This window comes from Ranitomeya variabilis, chromosome 3 (genome assembly GCF_051348905.1).
Source record: "Ranitomeya variabilis isolate aRanVar5 chromosome 3, aRanVar5.hap1, whole genome shotgun sequence".
In the NCBI taxonomy this organism is placed as follows: Eukaryota; Metazoa; Chordata; class Amphibia; order Anura; family Dendrobatidae; genus Ranitomeya; species Ranitomeya variabilis.
Genome location: NC_135234.1, coordinates 364,795,249 through 364,807,923, shown reverse-complemented (window position 1 = coordinate 364,807,923; position 12,675 = coordinate 364,795,249). Strand labels below are relative to the sequence as shown.

General features: G+C 41.9%; 1 protein-coding gene across 1 annotated transcript; it reads right to left on the bottom strand.

Moving 5' to 3' along the window:
- Nucleotides 1-1,746: 1,746 nt before the first annotated feature.
- Nucleotides 1,747-12,401, bottom strand: LOC143816015 (glutathione S-transferase 3, mitochondrial-like). Its single transcript, XM_077295916.1, has 4 exons — nucleotides 12,172-12,401; nucleotides 6,811-6,933; nucleotides 6,168-6,240; nucleotides 1,747-1,949 (listed from the first exon to the last, which is right to left on the bottom strand). The coding sequence occupies exons 1-4, from the start codon at nucleotides 12,304-12,306 to the stop codon at nucleotides 1,849-1,851; spliced, it is 432 nt and encodes a 143-aa protein (XP_077152031.1). The 5' UTR covers nucleotides 12,307-12,401; the 3' UTR covers nucleotides 1,747-1,848.
- Nucleotides 12,402-12,675: the final 274 nt, after the last annotated feature.

Below are 12,675 nucleotides of genomic sequence, written 5' to 3'. Positions count from 1 at the left end.
TCCTGCTGCTGTCTCTCCACGTTTTTTTTTTTTTGTTTTTTTTAAAAACTAACTGTTGCCCGCATGGCAGGTAGCTCCAGCCTTTCACAGGTGCCGTTCCTTTGTGTCAGCTCCAGGCTCTGGTATGCTGCTGTGCCAACGGGTATTAGATCGGGCCAGGAGACCTGCAGTCCCCTGCTCTCCGGATTTAGAGGCCGGGACTTCAGTACCCACGCAACCAGGGACTCGGTTCCTAGCGCTCAGCTCTGGGGAGGGGTTAATCACAGCTCCGCTTCTCTCCTATTGACACCTGGTAAGGGGACCCCCTCCTTGCTTCCAGGCATGACATTACTCCCTGTGAGGGAGGCAATGCCACTGTGGCAACCGGACTCCTGGGGTGCCACATATGTCTTGTGCAATTATTTTTATTTTCTTTATTGTTGTGTAATCTTGTTTTAATATTTATCAATAAAAGTTCACACTGTATACAATTTTCTGTGAATACTTATTTTTGGTTTATGTTTTCCATATTTTGTCCCACAGAGTCATGTGAGGGCTTATTTTCGAGCACATGACATTTTTTGATCGATTTGTATTCCAATTTTTGGGAGGCAGAATTAACAAAAACCAGCAATTCGGGATTTTTTATTTTTTTGCAGGAGAAGATGACGACGTTTTCAACAGTATCATGTTTATTTATATCCGTCTTTTTGATCGCGTTTTATTCCACTTTTTGCTCAGTGGTATGATGATAAAGCAGTGTTATTTTGCGGTGTTCACCAAAGGGGTTAACTAGTGGGACAATTTTATAGGTCGGTTCGTTGCGGACGCAGCGATACCAAATGGGTATTTTTATTTATATTTTTTTCATTGAAATATTTATTTATGGATACAATATCTTTTGATTTTGTAAAAAGTATTTTTACAATTATTTGAGAAAAAAAAATTCCTTTTTTTTTTTTTTTTTAACTACTTTTTTACTTTGTCCCACTATGGGACTATCATTTTTTGCAGTCAGATTGCTTGTACAGCATGGGGATGCACCAATATCCCCATGCCGTAGAAACTGTCAGCTCTGCACTGACAGAGAAAGTTGCTGATCATGCACTGCGCATGATCAAGAAACTTTCCTTGCTCTGGTGACCTGGATGTTGTCATGACGACATTGAGTCACCATGGCAACGATCAGGACCCCCACATCACAGAATCAGCTGACACCCGGTGGCGATCACAAATCTGCAGCATATATCCTATGTTAGCTATTAAATTGCTGATTCTTATGTATTTTTTGCGAACCTTTATAACTGATAGTTTCCTTAGGGGTGCCCTGCTGAAATTTCTTGTCACGAGGGCATACTTAGTTTGTAAACTACAGTGACATAAGGCTTTTCAAGTTCAAGGAAGAACAGAAAAGTGATTGGTTGCTGTAAGTATCAAATCGTTTTGATTTTTTTGTTTGTTTTTTTTAGCATCTGCCCCAGTGCTTTATTACAAAAGGCACAATATTGTAAATTATTTAAAAAAGACATACCAATATTACCATTGTTAATATACCACTTGCAACAAACTTAATCTCACAAATTAAATTTATGCCAAAACAAATCTGTTTGTTTCCTTTCAATTTCTGATCATATTTTCTACGCTTTTTAGATATTTACATAAATGCACTAACAGAACTTACAAGGTACATTAATATTTCTTTGCGACTAACAGAATTTCTTAAGTGGTTCTATGTAGTGATTATAGGTGCAAGGAATTGGAACAATATTTTTGTCTTATTTGAACATTTTATTAGTTGTGTAAAAAGAGGTGAATAATGCAGAAGATGTATTTCTTCATTCTGTGCAATTCATTTAGGAAGCACAATCATTAAATCACATTAAGAAGCTGCAGGGCAGCGGCCAGCGACAGGAGGACACCACCAAAAAGCCCAATGTAGCCATAGCCTCCTCTCAGTCTCTTCTCGGGGTCTAGAAATAAATAAAATACAGTAAACAGTTAATATTTGCATTTTTAATTTTCAAATTTAGCCTTAACTAAAGGCCCCGTACACAGACTAATGTTGGCCAAAACCGCTGATATCGACCAATGGTCTAATGTGTATGAGGGTGCTGGCTGATTTATGGTGGAGAGATGTGGATTGTGAATGTCCGATTTCGGACTGCCGATCACTTTGTTCTCTTGAAGATAAACCACAGTGCGGCGTGTCAGTCAGTGGCTTTCTCAAATGACACAGGAACGCTCATCTGGTTGAGCGTTCCTGTGTATGGGAGAGTCAACCAAGATGGCTGTCGGCCAACGTATTGTATATGGTCAGCTTTCCTTAGCATGAGCGGCACACTTGCTCACTAGTGCTCTTGACATGATCTAGGTGGCAAAGAACGGAATGTTTACCATACAGTCTGGCTTAGACAAGTCCTAGAAGAAGCTGTTCACACTTCTGGGACTCCCTGCAGCCAGCTGAGATCATTGCGGGAACTGCTGAGTAATTTCCAGTAGATCTGAAGGAAGGAAACCAGAGCACTGCAGAGTGTCCATCAGCCAGTGGTTCTTCAGCTGTGGCCAATGTAAGGCCTGGCCCTCTGCTCTGAAGGCTTGGCCAGAATATAGTTCTGATTGAAGTTGGAATACTCCTCAGGTAGGACGCATACACAAACGGACAAGGGCTAAAAACGCTTACAACTATTAAAGGTACAGCGTCACATTGCATCTAATGATTTCCTATGGTGTTGCACTGCGGCAACACAGAGTCCAAATTTTTCAAAATGTGTTGAATTTTCTGCTGCAAGTCGCACGCAACTCACTTGCAATAGACTTCAATGCAACGCACAAGTGACTGCGACCTATGTGCGAGTCATCTGCAATTTGGCTCTTTTTTTCTTTTTTTTTTAAACAGTAAAAAAAGAAAAAAAAAAAAGTCATAGCTCTTAAATAGTTGCGTGACAGCAAGTCACGGGCAGGTTACAACTTATCTGAAAATTGTTATGTTGCTGTATATAGACCCAGGCTAATTGCTGTCACGTGCCATGGAGGTTGTGATTTCCTATGGCGCTGTATTGCAATTTACTGCGATGCAGTCCCAACTGTTTCCGAATGTGTAGGATTTTGTGTCACTAGTCGCATGTGGCTCACTTGTAATGGACAAATGCAAGTTGCCCGTGACTGCGATTTGGCTATTATTGTGCAGCAAATTCACAGCACTAAAATAGTTGCGTTTCATAAGTTGCAGGCAAATGTTTTTTCGGTGGCGCAACTTCTCATAACTGCTGTAATTCGACATGTGTTGTGTAGCCCTAGCCTAAGAACACCTTTTTCAATTAAAAAGTGTCTATACTGTGGGATAAAAGTGCAATCGCCCAGAAATTGTTATCAGACGGTGGTAGCATTTACCACTGAAGACTGAGAAACTCTTGTTGGTTCTTTTAGAATTAAACTGGCTTAGCAGTTTTTTTTCAGTGTATAGAACAGCTAAGACTGCTGAGTCTTACTGCACAGCTGGGCACCAGAAAAAGATTGGATTTTTTTTGTATTAAAATGCCAGTTTATGAGACTTGTATGCTACTGTAGGGCATTTATCATAAATCATTAATTTAGAATGAAAGTCTCTGAATCAGTCAGGCACTTGTCAAATCTGTTGTTCATTTTTTCACATGAACATATATCAAAACAGATATCTGAAACATGATATGGACAGAGCCCCAAAGGGAAGCTGTCACCAGGTTTTTGCTTTGTAATCTGAGGATAGCATGATGTAGGGACAAAGCCCTTGATTCCAGCCTTATGTCACATACTGGGCTGCTTGGTGTAGTTTTGATTAAATCACTGCTTTATCTGCTGCAAATCTACCATTTCTTTGAGCAGTGATCTCCATTTAACTCCACCACATCGCTGATTGGCATCTTTCTGTGTACACTCTGCATAGGCAGAAAGCTGACAATCAGTGGTGGGAGCAGGTTACACAGAGCAGAAGACTACACGGCAAGAGACAACCTGTCCTCCAGTGAGAACCTCCTGACGATCAAACAGTTTACTTGTTGAGACTACAAACAAGCAACCCAGTAAGTAAATTGCTGGAATCAAGGTCTCTGCCCCTACATCATGCTGCTCTCGGCTAAGTTAGTAAAAACTTGCTGACATATACCCTTTAATCAGATTATTGTACAGACCAGGTAATAGATTTTACTGGCGTTCTTGCAGACGACTTTTGTCTCTCGTTGGGTGATGAAGCATTGAAGCATAAGCAATGCTGGATTTCAACATGTGCAATACTTTGTAAGGGAGATAAATCCAGCCTACAATCCTTATCTTAATGAACTAAAACATGAAGGCTCAGGCAATCCTACCATGTTTGGAGTATAAAAGCAGAAGGTGTCAGCTAACTGGCTATCTCGTCTGAACACTTGGATCAGGGCGAGCCCGAAAATGATTTTTACTAGGGAGAACTAGATAAGCTGTTGCCAGATATATTGACTTAGCAGTGCTTATCTCCAGGAGGAATAAAGTACATGGCAGGTTCAAATCCAACATGACAGGTGTGCATCCCTCCAATGGCTGACCTTTGATTGTCAGTCGTTTCCAATGAAGTTGTTGGGTTTGGCTGCCTTTATAGAATGCATACTGCCAGCTTCATTAGACAACAATCATCTCCAATAGAAGATGCCCTGTGAGGTCATGTTCACACATTCAGTATTTGTTCCATTCCTGACTTTTGGCTTACAGCCAGAGGAAAAGTATAATAGAAACAGGTCACCACTTCTGTATTTATCACTCACTCCTGGTTTTGCCTTACAAATACTGAGGTAAAATAGTGAATATGTGAATGTGGCCTAAGGGTCCGGTTACATGGGCCGTCCGGCAACACTAAGTGCACTGCAGATTGGAAAATATTTACAGAGCAGTGACAGGTTCCCTTTAAACAGTCACCCCCAAAATCGAAGGTGAGGTAAGCCCACCAGCATCAGGGGCTTATCTACAGCATTCAGGATTGTAACCTGAAAGATGACAATAAGATTAGATTTTACTCACCCAGGGGCGGTCCGGGTCCGGTCCGGGGCCTCCCATCTTCTAACGATGACGTCCTCTTCCTGTCTTCAGGCTGCGGCTCCGGCGCAGGTGTTCTTTGTCTGTCCTGTTGAGGGCAGAGCAAAGTACTGCAGTGCGCAGGCGCCGGGAAAGGTCAGAGGCCTGACACCTGCGTACTGCAGTACTTTGCTCTGCCCTTAACAGGACAGACAAAGTACGCCTGCGCCGCAGTGTGAAGACAAGAAGAGGACGTAATCTGATGAAGATGGGAGGCCCCAGACCGCGGCGCCCATCATACCTGACCGCCCCTGGGCGAGTATAATCTAACCTCTTTTTCTCATCTTTCAGGATACATCGGGGGCTTATCTGCAGCATTCCAGAATGCTGTAGATAAGTCCCTGATGCTGGTGGGCTTACCTCACCAGCGATTTTGGGGGTGATAGATTCCCTTTAATAGCCAGTTTACATATGCAGATGATGATAAATGATGCACGCTGAAGGATCTTTAGCAGCACAAGCCTGCTTAAAAATCATTTCACATGATGAATGAGCATTTTGCTGTTTACACGCAAAGATTGTTATAAAATGGGCATTCTTAAAAAAGAGAACCTGTCATATCCTAAAATGCTATTAACCTGCAGATATGGGTTTAATCTCCAAGTTAATAATGTTGGAAAGCCATGTGCTTCTGCACTGTAAGCCCAGCTACCAGGAGGAAATAAATTTTATTCCTCCTGTCAGTCTCAATGTTTCAGTCACAGAGGAGTGGCAACATGGCTAGAGTCACCCATCAGTACAGTGTGTGGTGGCTGTAACCACGCACCTGGCTCTGACTGACAGCTGTTTCTGCACTGATGACCCGGCTGTCAGTCATTGCCTGGGCACGGTTACAGCCGTGCCTCACTATGTACTGAGTGGTGCCTGAAGCCGCCCCTCTATGACTTTACTCCTCCCAGCGGCCACCAGTGTCAGGTTAATTTCCTCCTGGCAGCCAAGCTTCCACTGCTTTAGAACACTAGTAACCTGAACATTACCCCCATAACTGCAGGTTAATAAAGTTTTTGACATGACAGGTTCCCTTTAAGAACAGGTTCACGATAATCTTTCAGTGTAAATGCAGCCTAATTTTTGTATATAAACATGCCTTTATATGTATATAAACGTACCTCCAGTGTAGTATCCATGAGCATATGACACACGGCTGGTCACCCACACTGCGCCAAGAACGGATGCGCAAAGCTAAACAAATAAGAACACAAATTACTGTATATATTTCCATACATCCATCGGATTTTTTACATAAATGTATAGCTTTACCTAATTTTATGAGGACATAAATGGAACAAAAGTAAAGAGCCAATTCACGATTAAGGATTAGTGCAGCATGGACTGACTACTCTGAAGCGGCCGGTCATTTCTCCTGATGTCTGTTCAATCCCCTTTAGGATTAGTCAACTTTTCGTTTTTGCTCGTGTTTTCTAGAGCCACAATTTTTTTTTTTTATTTATTTATTTTTTTTATTTACTTCACAGATACATATGCTAATTTACATTTGTTATAATGATTTAGTATATGAGTAAAGAATTATTTTTTATTGAATGACATTATTTACCAAGTTTTTTTTAGAAGCACAATGGCTGCAATGTGTGCATCGTAGTGTGGATTCGATCAGATCCATGAACTGGTGAGCTGACTGACTCTTTTTTGCTGCTTTTCTTATCATTGTGCTGGATTTCCAACATATAAGCCCCAGATTGTGAAAAAGACATTTTTAGAAGAACTGACAGTGTTGGATATGGCATCACTTACTGGAAAGGCAAGGCCGGCAATGAGCTGGAAGATTAGCCAAGCTGGATACAGTTCCAATGTGTTCTGATGTGCTCTCTGGATACAATTGAAAACATTCTCTTTGTCGGAATACATCTGTGGATACTGGAAGGAGAAAGCCTTATGTTCAGAACCAGAGCGGTGTCAATAATGAAATGACAGGTTTTCCATTGAAGAATCAATGACTGGAAAGTGTGCGGCATTACAGGTCTAGCGTATATACGGTACATAAGTCACGTGCCAGTGGCTTTATGCACCGCACAATATCTGAGACGTCAGAGGCCAGGATATACTTTACATCTCATTCACTCTGTATGATGGGAGCTGCGGAATAATGAAGTGACTGATTGATTTAGCTAACCATACACAATACAACATTATTTGCTTGGAGTTCTGAACCCAAATCATTGTTTATTATTTAGTTATGAAAGACAGCAATTGGTTATACGAGTCTGCGGCTTAATGTCGCAATATTAAAGATGGCCTTACATATGTGGTTACACAAATGCAGTCTCATTAAGGGTGGTACTATATGCCAATTTTGGCTGCAATACGAAGTTATGTATGTGTCGCTGCTACAAGCGCAATGTAAGTGAATGGGGTCTTATTGCAACCCCAAGGTTACTGCGACATGCAACTTGCAAAAATATCCAACACAAATGGACTTCTTGCGACTTGCTTGTCATGGTATACTTGTGCGGCACAATGCGACCCCACTTGTATTGTGCTGCGATGTAGCAGTAACACTTAGCAAACTTTGGCCATACAACGAGTGCTGCAGCCAGTGTCAGACTGGGGTGGCACTTTTCACCTGCATGCAAATATTATACTACCTTCCTTCACAAATTTACCTACGGTATATCTCTCTATAATAATAAGCTGGGTAGCGTGGTTAATGAATGATGAGATGCGGCTTTTTTTTGTACAGAGTGAATTATGCCAAGTACTGCCCATACAGTGGGGTTGGGGGCCCAGATCTACACAGGGGCCCACCAGGGGATTCCCCTGTTACCCTGTGGGCCAGTCCGAGCCTGGTTGCAGCCAAAGTCACCATGTAATTGTAATCGCAAACAAAATCCCCACAAACTGAATGCTGGAAACACCTCAGGTACAAACATTTGGTGAAACAGATGAATAGTTAAGTATAATGTTCGTCTTTAGATATTTTAGAACTTTTTCAGCTATGATCCTGACACACGACCACGTCTGTAACGGTCCAATAATCAGCTTCAGAGATTACCTCTAAAGAGCACCTATCATTTAAGAACAAATTAAGTGCCAGGTACCCCATAATGTGAGTAGCATACCAGCGTTCACTCAAAAAGCTGCGCTCTACAGCACGTTGCTCAGCAGGCAGAAGTGCTGTGCTCCTACCTAGGTGTGCACAGAGTGGTGTAAGGGCTCTATAGTAAGTTTATAAGACTGTAAAGCATGGAGTACAGACTTGTAAGCCTTCTGTTGGGCCCGTACTCCACTCAGCACTTGTGCCTGCTGAGCCATGTGTTGCAGAACGAGGCTTAAGGCCATGTTCACACGATCCTTTTTTTGATCCTTTTTTTTTCAGGTCCTGATTTGGAAAACCCGCAGTGCAAAACTGCACTGCTGATTTTCCTGCAGTTTCTTCTGCAGATTCCTCTGCGGGTTTTCAACAGCACTTTCCTATTGGTGCCTGTTGAAAACAGGAGCTGAATCCGCAGAAAGAAGTGACATGGTACTTCTTTTTTTCTGCAGGCAAATCCTCGCGGATTTGCCTGAGAAAAAAAGGATAGTGGGCACAGCGGTTATTGTTTTCCATAGAGTAACATTGGACTGTACCCTGCATGGAAAAAGGACCTGAAAAAAAAAAGGATCAAAAAAAGGATCGTGTGAACATAGCCTTAAAGGGACCCTGTCACCTGAATTTGGAGGGAACAATTTTCAGCCATAGGGGCGGGGTTTTCGGGTGTTTGATTCACCCTTTCCTTACTCGCTGGCTGCAATATTGGATTGAAGGTCATTCTTTGTCCTCCATAGTACACGCCTGCGTAAGGCAAGATTGCCTTGTGCAGGCATGTACTACGGAGGACAGAGAATGAACTTCAATATTGCAGCCAGCGGGTAAGGAAAGGGTGAATCAAACACCAGGAAAACCCCGCCCCTATGGCTGAAAATTTTTCCCTCCAAATTCAGGTGACAGAGTCCCTTTAAGCCACGTTCACACATTCAGTATTTGGTCAGATTTTTACCTCAGTATTTGTAAGCCAAAACCAGGAGTCGGTGATAAATACAGAAGTGGTGACGTGTTTCTATTATACTTTTCCTCTGATTGTTCCACTCCTGGTTTTGGCTTATAAATACTGATGTAAAATACTTGTGAAATAATAGTCCTGTTCACAGGTCTGATTTTCTTGTAAAGGAATCTTGTACCTTTTGGGGGGCCTTATAACAGGCCTATACAAAGCGGAGTTGTAATAAGGCTGTGTCCATCAGGCCATAGATTGTATGACAGGATCCTGTTACTACTAGACAAACAGGTCTTCCCACTGGTGAGGAAAGCGAGCAGTTTCATGTGTGATGCAGCATTCTATAATGTTATGAAAGGACTTGCAATGACAATGACTTTGCACAAAGCAGGTTTTGTGAAACATTTACATTTTATTGCTGTACAGTCCTCTATTAGCAAATTATAAATCCCATCCACTCTGCATGTTTTCCCTGTGCCAAAAAGGCAGCATCCTACATTTCCAGCAGTGTCAAAAATGCAATAAACGCTCACTGTGGGAATGTAGCCCAAAGCTATGGTCACAAATTGTGTTTTTGCTGCATTTTTTAAAGTAAATTTTAAGCTTTGTTTTACAGTACCAGCAAAAACTCAGATTTAAAAAATCTCATGCACACATTTTTTTTTCCTGACTGATTTGGAAAACTGCTGTGTTTTTTTTGCAAACTACAGAATGTCACTTTTAGGGTATGTGCACACGTTGCGGATTTTGCCGCAGAGGATTTGGAAAATCCGCAGTGCAAAACCACTGCGGATTTTCACGCGGTTTCTTCTGCGGGTTTTCAACTGCACTTTCCTATTGGTGCAGGTTGAAAACCGCTGTGGAATCCGTAGAAAGAAGTGACATGCTACTACTTTTTTTTCCGCGCGGAATTTTCCACAGCATGTGCACTGCGGTTTTTGTTTGCCATTGGTTAACATTGTACTGTACACCGCATGGAAAACTGCTGCGGATCCGCAGCGTCAAATCCGCAACGTGTGCACATACCCTAAGTGTTTTTGCAGGTTTTTCACCCATAGAAAGCAATGGGCCAGTGCAAAAAACACAGGTATCGGGTTTTGCTGCATTTTTGGTTCCAAAACCTTGAGGCCATGTGCACACGTTACGGATTTTACTGCAGATCCGCAGCGGATTTGATGCTGCGGATCTGCAGCAGTTTTCCATGCGTTGTACAGTACCATGTAAACGTATGGAAAACAAAATCCGCAGTGAACATGCTGAGGAAAAAACGCACGGAAACGCAGCAGTGTTTTTCTGTAGCATGTCAATTCTTTGTGCGGATTCCGCAGCGGTTTACACCTGCTCCATAATAGGAATCCGCAGGTGTAAAACCGTAGGTGGAATCTGCACAAAAACCGCAGGTAATCTGCAGTGCGGTTTACCTGCGGATTTTGCAAAAACAGTGCGGAAAAATCTGCACAGCAATCCACAACGTGTGCACATAGCCTAAGCAAGCTGCTTCTTTTATTTATTTATTTATTTATTTATTTTTTTCGGGGGGGGGAAATAAACTTTATCAGCATACACAAGAGAACATAAAAAACACTGCAAAAAAAAAACAAAACCAAAAGACTAGCAAAACCTGCTTATTTGAAGCTGCTTCCTTATGGAGAAGAGAGCAGGTTTTGCCACCGGAAGAAGAAAAAAAAAAAAAAAAAATGCAGCAAAAACGCAATGTGTGAACGTTGCCTTACGAATACACGGTCTTATATGTAGATTATCCCCATAGACTTCAATTAGATGCGGAAAAACAGCAGATTAAGAAAAACTAACAAAAAGTAGTCTGCGAATGAAAATGTTGTTCAAGAAATACTATGAAGTATAAAAACAGAAGCAGCTTTAGTAAAACCATAACATAAGGTGCATAAATTAATCAAAAACCCAAATGCTCATCACGGGAAAGTAACCTTTGGTACCAACATAAAAGTCAAAGAAGTGAGCCACAAAGACCATGGTCATATGTTGCAGAAAATTTCCCCTGCGACTTTGGTCAGAACTCCGCAACGTATCCACATGTGTGGATTTGGTTTTGGATTCCACCCCACTGCAAAACAAAGCAGTGAATAGGATGAAGTCTGCAATGAAAACCCACAGAAGAATACGGTAAGTATACGGCAGATTTGAAAATCCGCACCGTGGTTTCATTTTTTGTGCAAAATGAAAACTGAATGAGCCCTTACTGCTCAGTGATGTAGAGGAAAAGTGTGGATGGCCATAGCTTTCGCTCGCAACATTGCAGGAGCCAGAGTATCGCCAACATGGCTTAATTCTATACAGGTTTTGTGCATGCGGTTTTACACACTGGGGCAGTTTTATTAAAAGCGTTCTGATTACAGCCAGCTCAGGCATATCTATAGGATACTGACTGGTGGGGAGCACAGCGTACTCCACACTGTCAGGCATAGCAAATGTACAGTAGAGGGAATTGAACTTTCAGTATTTATTGGGGCGTACACTACATGAGCTGGGAGATCTGTACATGCTTAGTGGGGAGGGGGATCAGCATAGGTTTTGCAGTGATTTGTCTAGCCCTCCATATCCCAGCATGGAGTGCATACCATACAGTGTCTGAGAGAAAGCATGCAGGATAAGTGGGTGTAACAGAACACAGAGCAGAGCCTAGCCTGCAGAGCACAATGGCGTGTAATGTCGGCATAGCAGGAAACTAGATCACATGTCGTAAACATTCAGAAATGCATTTTCAGAGCAGAAAAATATTTACCGTAGAATTGAGAGTCCTCAGTGGTTGATACCTTTTAATGGCTAACTGAAAAGATGGTAACAAAGTGCAAGTATAAATCAGCCGATGGTATTATCCCGAAATTTATATCAAGAACTTATATAGGCCAAATATGGCTTTTAAATTTATAAGTAAAAGTTATATTTTATCCTATATAAGTTCTTGATAACAAAGTGCAAGCTTTCCACACTACTCAGGTCTCTTCATCAGGCATAGACTAACACAGAATCTGAAAAGTCACATATTTATACACAACACAGCACAGAAATAATGCAGTAGTTTAGATTTGAGAGTCCCTGTTTCCAGAGCAGGACATGAGTGGAATACTTAGGACTACAATACCTTGATGCCATACTTCTTCCTTGCTTTTCCAACGTTTACCCCAAGGTACATAATTACAACATAGCTGTAGATAAAGGTGAGGATCACATAGCCAAAATCATGTGGCAGGATGTCTTGTATGCTGCTGGCGGTCATGTTGGCGTGGCTGATGCTGAGCTCCTATTCACAGAGGATACAAGGCAGCTCTGGTTAAAGCCTGATCCTACAGAGGAGGAGCATCCTGGACTCCAGCCCTGGATTCTTATCTGTGTGCTGCTATAGATCTATGCTGAAGGCCACAACTGTGCAGTAGTAACCCTAACGCATAGTGAGTCAGCAATATTTTCCTGCTTTTCATTTTTTCATATACTTATGGTTCAGATCAATATGAACAGCATAATTTCAAAGCTTAAATAATGAGATCAAATAATGCCTTTTCCATACGGCGTGAATTGCTGTGATTTTTCCTGGAGTGTCCAGGTGTAAGTGAATACATTCATTTGACCTCTGCTTGTGTCAGTGCAG

What these genes read in the sequence shown, in the direction of transcription:
- LOC143816015 (XM_077295916.1), bottom strand. Translation starts at nt 12,306, where the DNA reads ATGACCGCCAGCAGCATACAAGACATCCTGCCACATGATTTTGGCTAT. An exon ending in GGAAGAAGTATGGCATCAAG is followed by an intron (nt 6,934 to 12,171) that starts GTATTGTAGTCC and finishes TTCTCCTTCCAG; the next exon opens with TATCCACAGATGTATTCCGA. An exon ending in TCATGGATACTACACTGGAG is followed by an intron (nt 1,950 to 6,167) that starts GTACGTTTATAT and finishes ATTTATTTCTAG; the next exon opens with ACCCCGAGAAGAGACTGAGA.